General features: G+C 49.5%; 1 protein-coding gene across 1 annotated transcript; it reads left to right on the top strand.

Moving 5' to 3' along the window:
* The first annotated feature begins 3,964 nt into the window (after positions 1-3,964).
* Positions 3,965-18,405, top strand: LOC138489374 (zinc finger protein 551-like). The gene is made up of 2 exons (XM_069617090.1): positions 3,965-4,240; positions 16,319-18,405. The coding sequence occupies exons 1-2, from the start codon at positions 4,217-4,219 to the stop codon at positions 17,561-17,563; spliced, it is 1,269 nt and encodes a 422-aa protein (XP_069473191.1). The 5' UTR covers positions 3,965-4,216; the 3' UTR covers positions 17,564-18,405.
* The last annotated feature ends 2,085 nt before the right edge of the window (positions 18,406-20,490 follow it).

Below are 20,490 nucleotides of genomic sequence, written 5' to 3'. Positions count from 1 at the left end.
CCTTTGAAAACATGGGGGTATGTTTTCTAGAATCCATTGTATGGCCCCTGAAGTCCCACTTCTCATTCCAGCACAGAAGGCTTCAATTCTCAGTATGGGATATGTAGTTGATTGTGCTACTCACGTGTGCCCACCGGTTAGAGCTGCCCATATCCAACCCCCGTCAAGTAGGACAAGTTAATAGTGTTCTCTCAGCCAAATCTGGATTGCAAAACCCGCCCAAATGCCCAAGGTTGGGAATGGTTTAAAAGATTTTTGCTGAAACAATTGGCTGAATTTAAATGATCTTGGAGGTTGGGCAGTTGGAACACCAGGGAACATGGTAAAGGGTCCTTGGCATACTTACGTGAATACGATTTTATCCTTCTCTATGAGACATGGCTCACCTGAACAATTGCGATGGATGATTATCTTTTCTACCAGGAATTAGATGAAAAGGGGGCAAAAAGCTGCCCCTTAGGTGGCCTGCTGATAGGCGTGAAACAAAAATGGTGTATAACGAGCCAGAGATTGCCTTAAAACAATAGAAGTGTTTTGGCCATGGAGGTCTGCGTCAATGGCGATGAGGTGCCTGTTGTGATGTTATTGATCAATGTGTATGCTCCTCCTGATGTAACTGACCTCAATAACCTGTTTGATTGTATTGACACCCTGTGTATTGCTTGGACATCTACTCCAGGCCACAAGTTCATGTTACTGGGAGGGGACTTGAACGCGGGATGCAGGGACTCCGAGACCTTTGCTAACTACAAGACGGTAAATGCAACTAGCATTATGGCCAATCAGCATGGAAACCATAAGACTGCTCAATGGGTGAAATTCTTTAAAGAATGGGAAATGATCATGCTCATGGCAGAGTAACAAAGGGATAGCCCGGTTCAGGGAACCCGGCGTCTGGGCAAAAAAGGCATCAACCCTGGATTACTTCTTTGGAAGCAATACCTGTGCTGAGCTGGTTGACACCCTGGAGGTGCTCAACACTGAGTACAGTGGCCATTCTATTATAGTACTGGCAGTTTCAATCCCGGGGGCACAAATCAGAGACGAAGGTGGTAATATCGCAGCAATGAGGGGGCCGACAGGGTTTGTGGAAACCATGATCAGGAAGATAGAAGCAGGATATAGATGTTGGTGAAAAAGATGGGAGGTATTCTGTTAAAGATGCTAGATGGCAACAAATGTTTGCTGTGTTATGTATTAAGGAGCTACGGTCCATATGGCAGATGCTCACGACTGCTAAGGGGCATAAAAGGAAGCAAATAGTTAATACCATTAGTGAATCAAGGAGGATTGATCACCTTGAAAGCTCTATGGGACAGCCCACTAATGTCCTTTTGGCCACAAAACATTAGTATTGACGAGATATGTACTGCCGTTATCCACCTAAAAGGTTCTAGGGCTCCCGGCCCGAACGGTCTGGCAAATGTGGCCCTCAAGGCAGATCCTGGGCTATGGTCAAAAGTGTTAAAAACCCTATTTGACAATGTAATGTTTGTCTGTAGGGACCAGAGTCCTGGCAGCAAGCTATACTGCTGCCAGTATACAAAAAAGGTGATAAATGTACCAGCGAATTATAGATTGCTCTCACTCCTAGACGTAACTGGCAAGTTGTTTCCTTTTTTTGTATTGGCTGTGCTCCAAAACTGGGTGACTGAGGAAAACCTCTTGAACCTCCTGCAGACAGGTTTCTGACCTGGTTCTGTTACTAGCCACAACATCAGACTGCTGGATAAACTGATTAGGAGGCAACGGTCAGGGGCAGCCCAGCCTTGTACCTAATTTACGTCGACTTTAGGGCGGTGTTCGATACTGTCAATCAGTCCATCTTGTGGCAGAAGTGGAGTGGGCTGGGCTGCTCTGATCAGCTGCTTGCACTCCTGGTCAGTTTACATAACACAGGGATTCGGGTGAGACTCAAAAATGCAGGCTTGGTGAGGATGAGCAGGGAGGGGGGGGGCCAAGCAAGGTTGTGTGCTGGCTCCCCTGCTGTTGAACCTCTAATTGGCAGACCTTCCATCTCTTCTACTTTCGGTTGGCTGTCCTGTGGGTCTTGTGCAGTCTCCAGTATGTTATACGCTGATGACCTGATTATTATGGACAAGACCACCAGTGGAATTCAAGCAAAATGTATCGATCTTATGGAAAATGCCAATGCAAATGAATTATGTATTAATAGGGGCAAAACTAAAGCCATGGTGGTGGCCGGCCGTACAATTAATCGCGTTGCCCCCAGTTTCAAATTTGAAAACGTGCAAAGTTACACGTATTTCTTTTGGATCTGAGTACAAAGAACATCATGGGGGGAGAGGGGAGGGTGAAAGAAAAGCTGGCTAACTCTAACTTACTGTTTTGATGAACACATTTGCAACGGCAACGGTGGGGTACTCGATCGTGGGCATCCTCAGGCTCTATAGTTCGTGCTTCTGCCCTGCTATTTTATTTCGGCTAGATGCCCTGGCTATGAGGAACTTGAAATGGTGAAACATTCTGGAGGGTGTTTTCTGGAGAATATTGAACCTAGCTCCATCCACTCCTATGGCCTATCTGCGACTGGAGCTTGGTTTGGTTTCACTTCGTAGTCAGGCCTTGATTAGAAGAGGGTCAATCTACATCAAATCCAGAACTAACCCTGGATGCCCATTGTTGGGGATGCTAGCCAGTAATTATGACACAGAGTCTGCAGGTCAATGTAGAAGACGTGGTTTAGCAAGATTGAATGAAGAACACTTTACTTGCATTGGAGCGTCATCAGACTAGGGGAGCTAGCTTTGAGACCATTAAGAAAATGTATAAGCACAAAGTAGCACAGTGGGACTGAACCATATCTGTCCACTTTACAGAATTAGAAGTGTGTGGCTAGCGTCACGCATCTATATCGACAAACGCATTTTTCTCCAGAAAGAGCATTGCGTGATAACCTGTTCTGTGGTTTTTTCCCCACTTTGAGAGTTTGCAGCCATCGCCTTTTGCTCACTTTACCTTTCACAGATGGGAAATATCCATTTGCATATCAGTCTGTGTTCCTCCCCTGCTCACTGTGCCCCATCCCTCCCATCAAACCCACACCAATGTGCCCCTATCCCCTCCATACAGACCCACACCAAGTTGCCCCATTCCACCCTCCCAACCCACACCTACATCACCCATGCCACCCTCAAAACCAACAGATGCCCCATACATGTTCCAGACCAACACTAATGTGCCCCCATCCAATGCAGACTCCAAGATGCCATCATCACTCCCTACACACAGCAAGATGCCCCCATTCCTCCCTCCAGACCCACACGTGCCGCCATACCTCCATCCAGACCCACACCAATATGCTCTCATCCCTCCCCCCAGACCCACAACAGTACACCCCATACCTCCCATACCAATGTGCCCCGTCTCTCCCCAAACCCACACCAATATGCCCCATCCCACCCTCCAGACCCACACCAATGTGCCCCATCCCTCCAGACCCACACCAGCGTGCCCATATCCAACCATTCAGACCCCATCATCCCTCCCTCTAGATCAATACCATAATGCCCCATCCTCCCTCCACGTAGCAGGATGCGCCATCCCCCTTGCAGACACACACCAAGAATCCCATGTGCCTCTCCCGAACCCAACGCAGATCGCCAAAGCCGACCCCTTCTAAAATCACCCATCCCAAACACCCTCTCACTCTCATCAAATATTACATTCCCCTATTAGCTCCCGTTGATTAAACACCACCATTCACTGTCCCCGCACTGTTCCTTTTCTTAGCCCTCCATACCTTTCACGATGAAATGTAATATTTTCCGCTCGCCTATCTATATACATGCTACATGCTCTAAACTGACACTACGTGCCCCCATCCCTTCTCCCCAGACCCACTTCCACCCCAGTAGTAGAGCCTTCACGCTTCCCGGAGCTCACGCAAACCACGGTGATGACGTCAGACGCTACGTGAAGGCTTGGGAATGTGTCAGAAGTCACCTGAGGAAGAGTGGGCGGGGCGTTGCTATGGCCGGCTTCTCGGATGGGACCTAGATGGTGCCCAACCTTTACACCTTTCAGGAGAGCGGAGAGGAGCTCCCCTCTTTCCCCCCAGATCACCGCGCAAAGCCATCAAAGGTGACCCGAAGACTTCCACCCGCGATCCCTGGAGCGAGATCAGACTAAAGATCAGGGGCATTAACCCCGTTGTTATCACTGCAGTGACGTCACACGAACGTCACTGGGGGAAATGACTGGACAGGGCCCAGACAAGGTGAGTCCCCCCCTGAGGAGGGGTTACTGGGGGTCAGGGGTCATTGCTCTAACCAAGCCTGGCATTGCATTCTGGGAGTTTTAGTTTCACGTGTCACATTATATATCCAAACGGCAATCTTCCTTTTTCCACGTCACATCCGCACGTGACGTTTCCCTTACAAGTGAGCTGCCTTAAAGGGGCACTCACCCATAACACATGCACTGCACCGTTGCCTAAATAAACAGCACTGGCCGGAGCTGCACTGCGCCAGGGGGGCAGTTGGCATCAAAGCAGGGCTGATTTTACTATCTTGCATTTACTGGCGAGAAAGGTGAACCCTTCTATCAGAAATACTGTCACTAAGTAATAAGAGCATCGAGCAGAGCCACACCTTAACGAGGCGCTTTACAGTGGGAGCTAGTGAATAATAATAAAACACACAGTACTAGAGAGTCCACCACAGAGTCCACATCCTGCAGCCCGGGTTTCTATCCTGGCATAACACACAGGTGTAATACACTGGCATCCTGCAGCCCAGGTTTCTAGAGTGTACACAGAGCAGCGTCTGTGCCTGCTGCATCCTGGCATGACACACAGATGTAATGCACAGGCATCCTGCAGCCCGGGTTTCTAGAGTGTACACAGAGCCGCGTCTGTGCCTGCTGCTTCATGGCAGAACACACAGGTGTAATACACTGGCATCCTGCAGCCCGGGTTTCTAGAGTGTAACCAGAGCAGCGTCTGTGCCTGCTGCATCCTGGCATAACACACAGGTGTAATACACTGGCATCCTGCAGCCCGGGTTTCTAGAGTGTAACCAGAGCAGCGTCTGTGCCTGCTGCATCCTGGCATGACACACAGATGTAATGCACAGGCATCCTGCAGCCCGGGTTTCTAGAGTGTACACAGAGCAGCATCTGTGCCTGCTGCTTCATGGCAGAACACACAGGTGTAATACACTGGCATCCTGCAGCCCGGGTTTCTAGAGTGTAACCAGAGCAGCGTCTGTGCCTGCTGCATCCTGGCATGACACACAGATGTAATGCACAGGCATCCTGCAGCCCGGGTTTCTAGAGTGTACACAGAGCAGCGTCTGTGCCTGCTGCTTCTTGGCAGATCACACAGGTGTGATACACTGCATCCTGCAGCCCGGGTTTCTAGAGTGTACAGAGCCGCGTCTGTGTCTGCTGCTTCATGGCAGAACACACAGGTGTAATACACTGGCATCCTGCAGCCCGGGTTTCTAGAGTGTAACCAGAGCAGCGTCTGTGCCTGCTGCATCCTGGCATGACACACAGATGTAATGCACAGGCATCCTGCAGCCCGGGTTTCTAGAGTGTACACAGAGCAGCATCTGTGCCTGCTGCTTCATGGCAGAACACACAGGTGTAATACACTGGCATCCTGCAGCCCGGGTTTCTAGAGTGTAACCAGAGCAGCGTCTGTGCCTGCTGCATCCTGGCATGACACACAGATGTAATGCACAGGCATCCTGCAGCCCGGGTTTCTAGAGTGTACACAGAGCAGCATCTGTGCCTGCTGCTTCATGGCAGAACACACAGGTGTAATACACTGGCATCCTGCAGCCCGGGTTTCTAGAGTGTAACCAGAGCAGCGTCTGTGCCTGCTGCATCCTGGCATGACACACAGATGTAATGCACAGGCATCCTGCAGCCCGGGTTTCTAGAGTGTACACAGAGCAGCGTCTGTGCCTGCTGCTTCTTGGCAGATCACACAGGTGTGATACACTGCATCCTGCAGCCCGGGTTTCTAGAGTGTACAGAGCCGCGTCTGTGTCTGCTGCTTCATGGCAGAACACACAGGTGTAATACACTGGCATCCTGCAGCCCGGGTTTCTAGAGTGTAACCAGAGCAGCGTCTGTGCCTGCTGCATCCTGGCATGACACACAGATGTAATGGACAGGCATCCTGCAGCCCGGGTTTCTAGAGTGTACACAGAGCAGCATCTGTGCCTGCTGCTTCATGGCAGAACACACAGGTGTAATACACTGGCATCCTGCAGCCCGGGTTTCTAGAGTGTAACCAGAGCAGCGTCTGTGCCTGCTGCATCCTGGCATGACACACAGATGTAATGCACAGGCATCCTGCAGCCCGGGTTTCTAGAGTGTACACAGAGCAGCATCTGTGCCTGCTGCTTCATGGCAGAACACACAGGTGTAATACACTGGCATCCTGCAGCCCGGGTTTCTAGAGTGTAACCAGAGCAGCGTCTGTGCCTGCTGCATCCTGGCATGACACACAGATGTAATGCACAGGCATCCTGCAGCCCGGGTTTCTAGAGTGTACACAGAGCAGTGTCTGTGCCTGCTGCTTCTTGGCAGAACACACAAGTGTAATACACAGGCATCCTGCAGCCCGGGTTTCTAGAGTGTACACAGAGCAGTGTCTGTGCCTGCTGCTTCATGGCAGAACACACAGGTGTAATACACTGGCATCCTGCAGCCCGGGTTTCTAGAGTGTAACCAGAGCAGCGCCTGTGCCTGCTGCTTCATGGCAGAACACACAGGTGTAATACACTGGAATCCTGCAGCCCGGGTGTCTAGAGTGTGTACAGAGCAGCGTCTGTGCCTGCTGCTTCATGGCAGAACACACAGGTGTAATACACTGGCATCCTGCAGCCCGGGTTTCTAGAGTGTAACCAGAGCAGCGCCTGTGCCTGCTGCTTCATGGCAGAACACACAGGTGTAATACACTGGAATCCTGCAGCCCGGGTGTCTAGAGTGTGTACAGAGCAGCGTCTGTGCCTGCTGCTTCATGGCAGAACACACAGGTGTAATACACTGGCATCCTGCAGCCCAGGTTTCTAGAGTGTAACCAGAGCAGCGTCTGTGCCTGCTGCTTCTTGGCAGATCACACAGGTGTGATACACTGCATCCTGCAGCCCGGGTTTCTAGAGTGTACAGAGCAGTGTCTGTGCCTGCTGCATCCTGGCAGAACACACAGGTGTAATACACTGGCATCCTGCAGCCCGGGTTTCTAGAGTGTAACCAGAGCAGCGTCTGTGCCTGCTGCTTCTTGCCAGAACACACAGGTGTAATACACTGGCATCCTGCAGCCCGGGTTTCTAGAGTGTACACACAGCAGCGTCTGTGCCCGCTGCTTCCTGCAGAACACACAGGTGTAATACAGTGGCATCCTGCAGCCCGGGTGTCTAGAGTGTGTACAGAGCAGCGTCTGTGCCTGCTGCTTCTTGGCAGATCACACAGGTGTAATACAGTGGCATCCTGCTGCCAGGGTTTCTAGAGTGTACACAGAGCAGCATCTGTGCCTGCTGCTTCTTGGCAGAACACACAGGTGTAATACACTGCATCCTGCAGCCCGGGTTCCTAGAGTGTACACAGAGCAGCGTCTGTGCCTGCTGCTTCATGGCAGAACACACAGGTGTAATACAATGGCATCCTGCAGCCCGGGTTTCTAGAGTGTAACCAGAGGAGCTCTGTGCCTGCTGCTTCTTGGCAGATCACACAGGTGTGATACACTGCATCCTGCAGCCCGGGTTTCTAGAGTGTACAGAGCCGCGTCTGTGTCTGCTGCATCCTGGCAGAACACACAGGTGTAATACACTGGCATCCTGCAGCCCGGGTTTCTAGAGTGTAACCAGAGCAGCGTCTGTGCCTGCTGCTTCATGGCAGAACACACAGGTGTAATACACTGGCATCCTGCAGCCCGGGTTTCTAGAGTGTACACAGAGCAGCGTCTGTGCCCGCTGCTTCCTGCAGAACACACAGGTGTAATACAGTGGCATCCTGCAGCCCGGGTGTCTAGAGTGTGTACAGAGCAGCGTCTGTGCCTGCTGCTTCTTGGCAGATCACACAGGTGTAATACATTGGCATCCTGCAGCCAGGGTTTCTAGAGTGTGTACAGAGCAGCGTCTGTGCCTGCTGCTTCATGGCAGAACACACAGGTGTAATACACTGGCATCCTGCAGCCCGGGTTTCTAGAGTGTAACCAGAGCAGCGCCTGTGCCTGCTGCTTCCTGGCAGAACACACAGGTGTAATACACTGGCATCCAGCAGCCCGGGTTTCTAGAGTGTACATAGAGCAGCATCTGTGCCTGCTGCTTCCTGGCAGAACACACAGGTGTAATACACTGGCATCCAGCAGCCCGGGTTTCTAGAGTGTACATAGAGCAGCGTCTGTGCCTGCTGCATCCTAGCAGAACACACAGGTGTAATACACTGGCATCCTGCAGCCCGGGTTTCTAGAGTGTGTACAGAGCAGCATCTGTGCCTGCTGCATCCTGGCATAACACACAGGTGTAATACACTGCATCCTGCAGCCCGGGTTTCTAGAGTGTACAGAGCAGCATCTGTGCCTGCTGCATCCTAGCAGAACACACAGGTGTAATACACTGCATCCTGCAGCCCGGGTTTCTAGAGTGTACAGAGCAGCATCTGTGCCTGCTGCATCCTAGCAGAACACACAGGTGTAATACAGTGGCATCCTGCAGCCCGGGTTTCTAGAGTGTAACCAGAGGAGCTCTGTGCCTGCTGCTTCTTGGCAGATCACACAGGTGTGATGCACTGCATCCTGCAGCCCGGCTTTCTAGAGTGTACAGAGCCGCGTCTGTGTCTGCTGCATCCTGGCAGAACACACAGGTGTAATACACTGCATCCTGCAGCTCGGGTTTCTAGAGTGTACAGAGCAGGGCCTGTGCCTGCTGCTTCATGGCAGAACACACAGGTGTAATACACAGGCATCCTGCAGCCCGGGTTTCTAGAGTGTACACAGAGCAGCGTCTGTGCCTGCTGCTTCATGGCAGAACACACAGGTGTAATACAGTGGCATCCTGCAGCCCGGGTTTCTAGAGTGTAACCAGAGGAGGTCTGTGCCTGCTGCTTCTTGGCAGATCACACAGGTGTGATACACTGCATCCTGCAGCCCGGGTTTCTAGAGTGTACACAGAGCAGCGCCTGTGCCTGCTGCACCCTAGCAGAACACACAGGTGTGATACACTGCATCCTGCAGCCCGGGTGTCTAGAGTGTGTACAGAGCAGAGCCTGTGCCTGCTGCTTCCCACCCCACCTTTCTTCACCTCGCTGGAGGCCCAGTAAACGTCGCTCAGACTGGCCCCCTTCAGGGAACGCTCCGCCCCCTCCCTGAGCCTAGTTTCCTTTACAAACGGTACATCCAGTGCCGTTCTATGAAATTCATGCATGGAAAGTGATCTTTTCATAGGTGAGTTGAAGACTTTTACATTCAAAGTTCCTAACTTTATTCGGTTCTCCCCCCCCCCCCCCCCGTTACCCCACCCATACTAGCCACCATCCCCGGCGAGACCTCCCGCTGTGAACATCTCTGGTCATACATCATCTCTGAGGTCTATAAAACACCTCAACACTAGAACACTTCCTATAAAATACCTGTTACCGTTGTGAAATCAGTTCAGTTCATAAAAGCTTTGTTCAACACAAAAGTGTTAAGCACAGCATTACTGATAACACAATTCAGAGAATAAATAGTATACATGTGATAAACAACCCCAACCATAGTCCAGTTTAGTCACGCAACACCTAACCCTTGATGTGGATAAACCAGGTAGCTATGGGAAATCCCCCATAACACCCTATACCCTTTCAAGCCTTCCAAACCAGTGCAACAGCACAATTTCAAACATTCCCCACGAGACGCCCTCTTCAACACAGAGGACCACTAGGGACGTACTCCCACCCTCAAATGCAAATGTTGCTTCACTGTTGCCTCTCTTAATTTGCCCAGTTTCATGTACTTTCTCCCCCCTCCCTCCTGTCCCTTTCTTTCGTTGGGGGAAGCCTTCGGTAGCGGACGACGCTTGGCCCTCGTACCTTCCAGCCTCTCCTTTGGCACTGTTGATAAATGGCTCAAGGCCTGTGTCGCCTCTGCAGTTGTGGTTATTCAGAATGTTTCACTGCTACTGTGCATTTGTCTGCACAATGGCCATACCCAGAAATTCTGGGTATGGCCATTTTGCCGACAAATGCACAGTTGCAGCGTTCCCGTCCTCTGTATCTCCAGGGCGCAGCATATCCGCTTCTGTGCATCATAATATCTGTACTCTAGTTTAGACAGACCCAAGCTGGAGTCCTTCCTTTGCTAGAGTCCCTGTTTATGGCCATTGTGTAGACACACTGGAACCAGAAAAGTGATGGACGGAAGGTTTTGAATCCATCTGAATCACTGGCATTGCTCTGGGCAACCTTTCACTCCACGTTTTGGGCAAAGGGACCCACTCCTAGGCATACCCTCTCTCACATTGTGCAGACACAGGCATGGAGCTGCTTTTCTGTCCTGGCCTCCATAACCTCAGTGTGCACCGTCTGACAGGGTCAGGGTCTTGACCCTGTCAAGGGGGGGGGTGGTGGTGAGCCTGAAGCAGGAGGATTTCTTAAATGAAACTCCAAACAAGCCCTGCCGCACGTATGTGAAGTGGGAGTTGTGGGGTCTCTGCTCCCCAAAAAAATCTACCCCTGTGGCAATAATGACAATACTGATGCCACTCATATGCTCTCAACGCCTCTTGATACAGCCCGCCAGTCCTCTTTTTATCTTTTCAGGACATCTCCCGCAAGGCAACAGCAAGCAGCCAGGAAAGTTCGGATTGGAAGCATACACCATGAAGGCACAAAATGATGATATGATAGTTTATTTATATAGCGCATATACACAATGTGTTTCAAAGCGCTTCAAGGCAAGTGAGGGAACAAGGGAAAATACAATAACATTCTTACAGGCCATGAACAGTAAGGATGTGAAATTAACTATCATACTCGGCCTGACGGCATTTCAGATAGTGCAAGAGCTAAAACATAGATAAGGAAGGGAGGGGGAGAGTGGGAAGGAAATGGAAACAGACAGGCGACTACCGTACCAGGCCTGATGACATATCTGGTAGAGCTGGAGAACAACAAAAGGTGAGGGAGAGGGGTGCAGAAAGGGAGGGGAGGAACAAAACAAGCGACTATCGCACTAGGCCTGACGACATTTCAGATAGAGCTGGAGGCGGGGGGGACAGTAAGGAGCGATGAGACAGAAGAGGTTGCTATCATACTAGGTCCAGGGACAATTCTGATAGAGTAAGGGCATAGAAGAAAGTAAGGGGAGGAGGGGAGGAGATGGGAAAGGGAGAGGAAGAGAGAACAGAGTGCAAGCAGGTAGGCACCAGTTGGGCGGGGCTTGCTAAGTGGTGAAAAAGAGAGGCAACCAGGAAGGCACCTGGTGGGCAGGGCTCAGGCCAGGTGACCTAGATCCACTTGCACCTGCTCCCATTCTGCTACCCAAAATGCACCAATGTGTTGGGGAAGAGGCAGACCAGGGTTACCGGCTTCCTGTGGTGGCGAAGGAAACGTTACCAACGCCTTAGTGGACCCAGCGTGCAGAACGTCTGCTATCGACCCAGAGTTGATATCCCCAAAGAATATCCACCTCGGGCTGAGGCCCCAAAGCAATGGTGCTCCCGGAAACAATAACATATACCCCCAAGCCATAGTAGATATTAAGGTACTGGGACATTGTCGGATCATTCCAATCCTAGTTGTACCCAACCTACCTGAAGAAGTAATCCTGGGCACAGACTTCCCTCTGCTCCAGCTATGTCTCAGGGAGGTACAGAAGCAGAAGGGGGTGGAACATTACGATATGGGGGCAAAGCTAGAGAAGACTTAGAGGAGAGGGGCTTGGAAGAAAGGGTGGGGGTATGTGACATGGTCAGAGTCCTGACCCTGTCAAAAGGGGGAAGAGTGACCCTTCTCAGCCAAAAGCAGGAGGCTTTCTAAAATTAAACTCCAAACAAGTCCTGCCGCAGGTATGCTTAGTGGGAGTTGTGTGGTCAACGGTCCCTAAAAAATCCTACCCCTGTGCCAGTAATGACAACACTAATGCCACACTCATATGCTCTCAATGCCTCTCGATACAGTCGCTCGCCACAGTTCTCTTTTTGTCTTTTCTTTACATCTCCCACAATGCTACAGCAAGCATCCAGGAAAACTTGCATTGGAAGAATACACCCTAAAGGAATTAAATGCAGCAATTCCAATATACTGTGAAAAGGCAACACCACCAAACCTCATCAAACGAATCAGAGAAGCAGACTACTCACCCTCCAAGCAGAAAAACGAACTTTCAGTCCACAGCATGGTTGAGAAACAACAAACTGCTCTTAGAACCGTGCTGGAAAAGAGGAAGGGGCTTAGAAGGATTTTTAGCTATGTGGCCTTCCTCCTGGGGAAATGGCAGGCACTGATTGGTGCAGGAAATCAGTTGCAGACTGCAACAAAAGTGGGGGGGGGGGACAGTCCCTGGGGTTTCTTGTATAGTGGAAAAGTGTGCAGGGCACCATATCCCTGGGGGTTCTGATATAGTGGAAGGGTGGGTAGGACACCAACCATATCCCTGGGTTCCTGGTATAGTGGAGGGGCGTGCAGGGCACCATATCCCTGGGTTTCTGTATAGTGGAAGAGTGTGCATGGCACCATATCCCTGGACTTCTTGTATAGTGGAAGAGTGTAAAGGGCACCATATCCCTGGCTTTCTGGTATAGTGGAAGAGTGTAAAGGGCACCATATCCCTGGGTTTCCTGTATAGTGGAAGGGTGAGCAGGGCACCATATCCCTGGCTTTCTGGTATAGTGGAAGGGTGAGCAGGGCACCATATCCCTGGGTTTCCTGTATAGTGGAAGGGTGAGCAGGGCACCATATCCCTGGGTTTCCTGTATAGTGGAAGGGTGAGCAGGGCACCATATCCCTGGGATTTCTGGTATAGTGGAAGGGTGTGCAGGGCACCATATCCCTGGGTTTCTGTATAGTGGAAGGGTGTGCATGGCACCATATCCCTGGACTTCTTGTATAGTGGAAGAGTGTAAAGGGCACCATATCCCTGGCTTTCTGGTATAGTGGAAGGGTGAGCAGGGCACCATATCCCTGGGTTCCTGGTATAGTGGAGGGGCGTGCAGGGCACCATATCCCTGGGTTTCTGTATAGTGGAAGGGTGTGCATGGCACCATATCCCTGGACTTCTTGTATAGTGGAAGAGTGTAAAGGGCACCATATCCCTGGCTTTCTGGTATAGTGGAAGAGTGTAAAGGGCACCATATCCCTGGGTTTCCTGTATAGTGGAAGGGTGAGCAGGGCACCATATCCCTGGGTTTCTTGTATAGTGGAAGGGTGCACAGGTCACCACATCCCTGGATTTCTTGTACAGTGGAAGAGTGAGCAGGGCACCACATCCCTGAATGTCTGGTATAGTGGAAGGGTGCACAGGACACCACATCCCTGGATTTCTTGTACAGTGGAAGAGTGAGCAGGGCACCACATCCCTGAATGTCTGGTATAGTGGAAGGGTGAGCAGGGCACCATATCCCTGGGTTTCTTGTACAGTGGAAGGGTGAGCAGGGCACCATATCCCTGGGTTTCTTGTATAGTGGAAGGGTGAGCAGGGCACCATATCCCTGGGTTTCTTGTAAGTGGAAGGGTGAGCAGGGCACCATATCCCTGGGTTTCTTGTACAGTGGAAGGGTGAGCAGGGCACCATATCCCTGGGTTTCTTGTACAGTGGAAGGGTGAGCAGGGCACCATATCCCTGGGTTTCTTGTACAGTGGAAGGGTGAGCAGGGCACCATATCCCTGGGTTTCTTGTACAGTGTACAGTGGAAGGGTGAGCAGGGAAGAAAGAATAGACGCTGCATCATCAGTGGAAAGAGCAGCAAATGAAGGATGAGAAGGAAGACTAGAAATACAAGATGATACAAACAATGGAGTGTTAAAAGCACAAAGATCTGATGGTTAGATGCTCACAAGCTACTGTGCGAGTGAAGACCATTGACTTAACTGCTGTGTGTTGGTGAAACAGCATCCGTCCGTCAGGGAACAGTTTCTTGAGCTGGCAGTGATTACAATTGCTCTCTTCCACACGCACACATTTTAGAGCAGGTATGTACTCTTGTCACAGACATGGGTCAGGAAAGTGTTAACAAAGAAAGTGTCCTGTCTTTAGCCTCGGTTGCTTCAGCATTTAGAGTAGTTGTGGGGTCCATTCATGGAAGCCCTGGTCACTGTGGGCTTTTGACGCATCAATTCTTCAGTTTGTCTGGCAGCCGCGTCTCAGCCCATCAGACCCCTTCACCTGATCTTCTGAGGACGTGCAGGAACACACCGCGATCCTGCAGTAAGAGATACCTCAAAGGGCAGAGTATAAAGTCTTCTCACACTGTAATGACAGGTGCTGGGCTCACTTGGGAACAATAGGAAGGGCGCCATGGCTTTCCGTTTACTCTGCTTTTCTTGATGGTTTTGCAGCAGGAGGGGACCTTTCCAGCAGACTCTATATAGTGGTTTGAACCAGGAAATGAGGGATGACAAGAATATCTCTTTGAATTCTTTCTAAAAATAAATTTCATTCAACATAGCACAAATTCTCTATATGTCTAAAAATGATCATAATACATTTACCAATTCATAATAACCATCAGAATTTATCATACACTCATAATCAAAATACAACTCACAGAAACAAGTCTCTCAGTCATTAATTTCTTCCATATTTTCAACATTAACAATAACTCATCTAAATTTTCAAGTAACACCAAAATTACAACCGTTACAATATTTTCTATAGATTCAGTTCCACGTACACTTTTTTCAACCCTATCATAGATACAAGTGTCATTACCTGTTCATTCTTGTTTGGGGCAGTCTGTGATGGCTACTTGAAAATGTAGATGAGTTATTGTTAATGTTGAAAATATGGAAGAAATTAATGACAGAGACTGGATTGTGTGAGTTGTATTTTGAATATGAGTTTATGATTAATTTTGATGGTTATTATGAATTGGTAAATGTATTATGACAATATAGAGAATCTGTACTACGTTGAATAAAATTACTTTTAGAATACATTAAAAGATTCTTGTCATCCTTCATTTCCTGGTTCAAACCCCTATATAGAGTCTGCTTGATATTTACCTCAGGAACCAGGGATTTAAAAACAGGTAATCCCCTTATTTTATGTGGGGACCTTTCCAGGAAAGCTCTTTCCATTGGTCCCGCAGCTGAACTGAGAGAAACGTATGCGTTCCCTGCGCAACCCTGCACACCACTGTCCCCACTGTGAACCCATGTGCACAGCTTCTCCTGTTAATGGGAGTTGCAGGATATTGTTGTGCTTTCACTCTGCCATCCTCTTCTGCCTGTATACCAGGGGCAACTAGAAGAACGTGAAAAATGGTGCTCACTTCCCTGGAGGGTGTGGGGGTGTTTGGATTAACAAAAGCCTGCTGCCATTAGCCTTGTGTGTAACGCTAGGTGCAACGCAGGGGGTGGGGAAGAGGAAAATGCAAAAGTACTTGCTACAGCTGCTTACCTTTTGTAGGCTGACCACTGCTGCCGCCTTCTCTGCAGCCCTGACTCCCCAGATCAGTTAACTTATTTGCAGTGTTATCCTGTCTGCACACAGGATTCTAAATGTTTCTTGTTAAGCTGCAGTGGCACAGTGCCACCTATTGGACGAAACAGGGAATTTCACAAGCAACCGCGGTGTGCTGCCTGTATAAATGATGAGCAAAAAAAATGAATAAATATGGCCTGTGTACATGATTTAATTGTGTAAAATGAACCTGTACGCACCTTCTGTAAGACTGGCCTTAACTAATGAAACCCCCAAACTGAGACACCTACATTTTATAAAATAAAAAATGTCTATGCAGAACAGTAACACCCAGTCTCTAGTTTAGGAGGTGTGGGGGGGTGAAATCTTTCCTACTCACTTTTATGGTTGTTGTAAATAATAGAATGTTGGATGTTTTTTTACATATCGGATGAGCAAGTCAATTGTTTCAGATTGTTTAGTCTATTTATTACAGAGGACATCATGACATTTTGAAGCAATTTTAATGGTAATCTTTCCTTTTACATCTTTGGAATATTGTACTTGTAAATCACTGTATTCTCCTACCTGGTTAGTGAAGGGTTAGAAAGGTTTAATTTGTTAAATTATTGGGGATTCAACTGTGTACCACAAGGATGTACAGTTCTGCATTAGATCTATTGATTTTTAGTTTGTACAATGACATGAAATAATACAAGGGGCCTTTGCTTCTTTCAACAGAGAATGAGCAGCCGTCAGATGATCTATGCTGGGGAGAAGTCCTACGAGTGCATGGAACGTGATGATCACTTTCATCACGCAGCTCAACTGAGAAGGCATCGGACATCCCACACAGGGGAAAGACCACACCAGTGTACAGAGTGCGAGAAAAGCTTCACTCAGATCTCACATCTGCACCTGCATCAGCGGATCCATACTGGGGAGCGACCCTACCAGTGTACAGAGTGTGAGAAAAGCTTCAGTGACCCCTCCACCCTGAGCAAGCATCAAAGGATCCATACTGGGGAGCGACCATACCAGTGTACAGAGTGTGAAAAAAGCTTCACTCGAAGCTCGCATCTTATCCAACATCAGAAGGTCCATACTGGGGAGCGAGCATACCAGTGTACAGAGTGTGAGAAAAGCTTCACTCGGAGCTCACATCTTATCCAACATCAGAAGGTCCATACTGGGGAGCGAGCATACCAGTGTACAGAGTGTGAGAAAAGCTTCACTCAGAGCTCATATCTTATCCATCATCAGAAGAGCCATACTGGGGAGCGACCGTACCAGTGTACGGAGTGTGAGCAAAGCTTCACTCAGCGCTCGCATCTTATCCAACATCAGAAGAGCCATACTGGGGAACGACCATACCAGTGTACGGAGTGTGATAAAAGCTTCACTCAGAGCTCAAATCTGTACAGGCATAAGACGATTCATACTGGGGAAAGGCTGCATCGGTGTACAGAGTGTGAGAAAAGCTTCACTCGTAAGTCACACCTGTACAGGCATCAGAAGATTCATACTGGGGAAAAACCATACAAGTGTACAGAGTGTGAGAAAAGCTTCATTCGGAGCACATGCCTCCACAAGCATAACAAGATCCATACTGGGGAGCGACCATATCCGTGCACGGAATGTGGTAAAAGCTTCACTGCGTGCTCATATCTGATCCAGCATCAGAAGAGCCATATTGGGAGGCGACCTTATCAGTGCACGGAGTGTAATAAAACCTTCTCTCAGAGGGCAGGTCTGTACTACCACCACCGGAAGAGCCATACTGGGGAGCGACCGTACCAGTGTACAGAGTGTGATAAAAGCTTCATTCTGCGCTCACATCTGATCCAGCATCAGAAGAGCCATACTGGGGGGCGACCGTACCAGTGTACAGAGTGTGAGAAAAGCTTCATTTGTAGCTCAAGTCTAAACAAACATAAGAGGAGCCATACTGTGGTGCAACGATATCCAGTGGTCGAAGTGATATGACATGACGTGGGTTGTAGGGGTGTGGCTAGATCATGCAGAAATTTCGTTTTGTACTATTTCTTTCTTTGCCTTTCACTTAATGTGAAGGTAATCACCCAACATAGCAATTAGGGCTCAATTTCACCTGTTAATGAAGGCCCTGCTCTATAGAAAGCATGTAGGTCTAATCGCCAATCAAATGCATTAATGGGCAGAGTTTCTCATAGGTGCTGTACATACACCCTGGAAATGATACTCTGGCCAAAAGAACAGAAATGGCTCAGGGAATTGGTGAAATACCCCAGAAACGAATGGGTTGAAGACCAGAAAACACACTTTAAAAGGAAGGAAAAATAAGAACCCGGCAACACACACAGACTATTGATTGATCTATGAATGTTTGATGATTAGCTCTCACATGGACATGCAGCACAAGTACATGGGCTCCTGTGCAACTCAGGCATTCTAGAGATGAGCCCTGGCAAGTTGAGCCGTTCTAGCAGTGGCGGCTAGTGAGTATTTGAATTAGAGCAGCATAAAATGTTTTCATGAATATGAATGAACAACAGAACATGGCATGGGAGCCTCTGAATCTTTTTCAAATAATGGATTCACATGGTGCATTTTACAGCACACTTTCTGTGAAAAACGATACAGTTGACAATAAGGTGTGTAGGGTAGCAAATGGACAAAATCAAATAAATGCCAGGCCACCAACAGTGCACAGGAGCCTTTTCCAACACATTTGGATCATGCCTTCTAAGATCGATGTTTCTGTTTTCTACCCTGTTCCCCTCTCTTTGCCTGGTCGCGCTCTGAAACACCTGTGTACAAGCGTGATATAAATAAAATATCATATCATGCCTTTGCCCACAATATATGCCAGTATTATCTAGGTTTTAAATAAATTCATGCTGCTCATGCAAATGTATGCCAATATCTCCATTGACAAACATAATCATGTGCGCTTTGTCCGTAATTACAGGGAGTGGAAGAAGTAGTTGTCTGTAGGTAGGGTTTCCAAATCCCGTAAGTCGAAATCTGCTGGGCTTTCGACTGACGATTCGAGGGGCGACTCTCCGCATCGGCGTAAGTCCAGGGGGGTCTCGGTCCCGGAGTGGTTCCCGCCATTCCTCTGCCTCTTCTAGGCATCCGTGGAAGTGCTGTTACCGGTCGCCATCCTCGTCAGAGGACACGGCCAGACGGCGGGTAGCTTGTCCCAACAAGCATTCATCTCCGGCGGAATGGGACGCATTTCGCAAGGAGATGATGGCGATTTTCGAATCGCAGGGCACCGTTCCGTCCGCGCCTTCGAGAGAAGCCGGCAAGGAATGCGCTAGGGCCACCTCTCGCACGCCTTCGGGCTCGGGCGGCCGGCGCGATCATCGGGAGCCGTTGAGGTCCCGATCAGAAAAGGTTGATCGCACTAGCCGTGCCAGGTCCCAGTCCTCGACGCCCTCGAGACCGTTGGAGCCTGTGAGGCCTTCTAAGAAGGCATTGACGCCGTCGGTGCCATGTCCGTCGAGTGACTCTCTCGAGGCTCTGCATCCGAGGAAGTCGGCAACGCAATCGGCGCCGAGGCCGTCGAAGGACACGCTTGGGGCTCCGGCCTCAGAGCCGTTGTAGAAGTCGTCGGCGCCTCGCTCGACATCACCGCCGATTCCGTAGATGCCCTCAATGTCTTTTGAGGAGGCTTTGTCGGAGGTCCCCCAGAGGCCGGTGGAAACTCTGAGGAAGGCCCTGAGTAAATCAGTGAGGCCTGTGTTTAAGCCTTTTTCTGTACCCTCATCCAGGGATTTATTCCAGCCTTTGGATTACATCTCAGAGGTGGATGAAGGGTCAGATAGGGAGGGGTTTGTTCCTCCTGAGGTTCCTGATGACCTGTTATCGGGTCATAGCCAGATGGAAGACGTGCGTCAATCCTTACATGACGCCAGTCGTCTGGACACCTCTCCGGAGGTTGAGTTTGGCAGGCCTGAGCCTGGTACACACGCCAAGTCGTACAGGCGTCTCATGTCGAGGGTGACGGAGTACTTGGGGTGGTCTGCTCCACCTGTGGATTTTCTGCACACTTATCTGACCTGACAGATATTTTGGACCAAGGTCCACACACTGACCCGGTGCTGCCATTTCATATGGCCTTACAAAGAAGGGTGGCAGCAGCTTGGACTGCTCCGGAGAGTCTCCCGGCAGTGAATAAGTCGCTATCGAAAAAATACCGTCCAGCCATTGGCGACCCCTGCTACTTGTCTACGCACCCCTCTCCTGGGAGTTTGGTGGTGCAGGTGGCTACGGCCCCAGCAAAGCAGGCTGCGTATCCTACCATCCCTCCGGATAGGGACGACAAGCGCTTTGACGGTTGGGCGAAGAAAGTGTTTTCATCTGGGGGTATGGCTTTAAAGGCAGCCAACTCTGTTTGTGCCTTGGCAAGATTCACTCACACTCTGTGGAATTGTGTATCTTTGGTGGCTGAACATATTCCCGAAGGGGAGGAACGGGATGGTTTTCTTGCCCTCGTTCAGGATGACAAGTATGCCATGTGTGAGTCTGTTCAGTCGGGTCTGGATGTTGCAGACTGGGTACATACTGTAGGGCACCTGGCGGGGTCCTGATTTACCCAGGTGGGTATACGTATAATAGACAAAAAATCAGGATGAAGAGATCCGACAGAAAACAGAGAACATCTGTGTGTGTGTATTTATTTTGCATCAACACAGGAAGTTTCGGGTGACTAGACAATTTATTTTACAGTTCTTTCGATAAGCACGAAAGGTAAGTGAAATATAAACGGACAAGGTCGGTGATGGATAGTAGTAACACAGATAGGTGTTGGCCTCAGAATTATTGAGGTCAAAACTTCAATCGATGCACATTTCCCACAGATGGAGGGGGTATAACAACCCTATAAAGCAGGGAAACATGCGCCTGAGACTTGCATAGGTCCAAGG

Source organism: Ambystoma mexicanum, chromosome 9 (assembly GCF_040938575.1).
Source record: "Ambystoma mexicanum isolate Mex_15411 chromosome 9, UKY_AmexF1_1, whole genome shotgun sequence".
NCBI classification, from domain to species: Eukaryota; Metazoa; Chordata; class Amphibia; order Caudata; family Ambystomatidae; genus Ambystoma; species Ambystoma mexicanum.
Note: the sequence above shows the minus strand (reverse complement) of the source record. Positions and strands in the feature narration are given on the sequence as shown.

Excerpts from the sequence above, each read along its gene's own strand:
- LOC138489374 (XM_069617090.1), top strand. The coding sequence starts at position 4,217 with ATGACTGGACAGGGCCCAGACAAG. Across the intron at positions 4,241-16,318 it reads CTGGACAGGGCCCAGACAAG|AGAATGAGCAGCCGTCAGAT; the intron begins GTGAGTCCCCCC and ends TTCTTTCAACAG.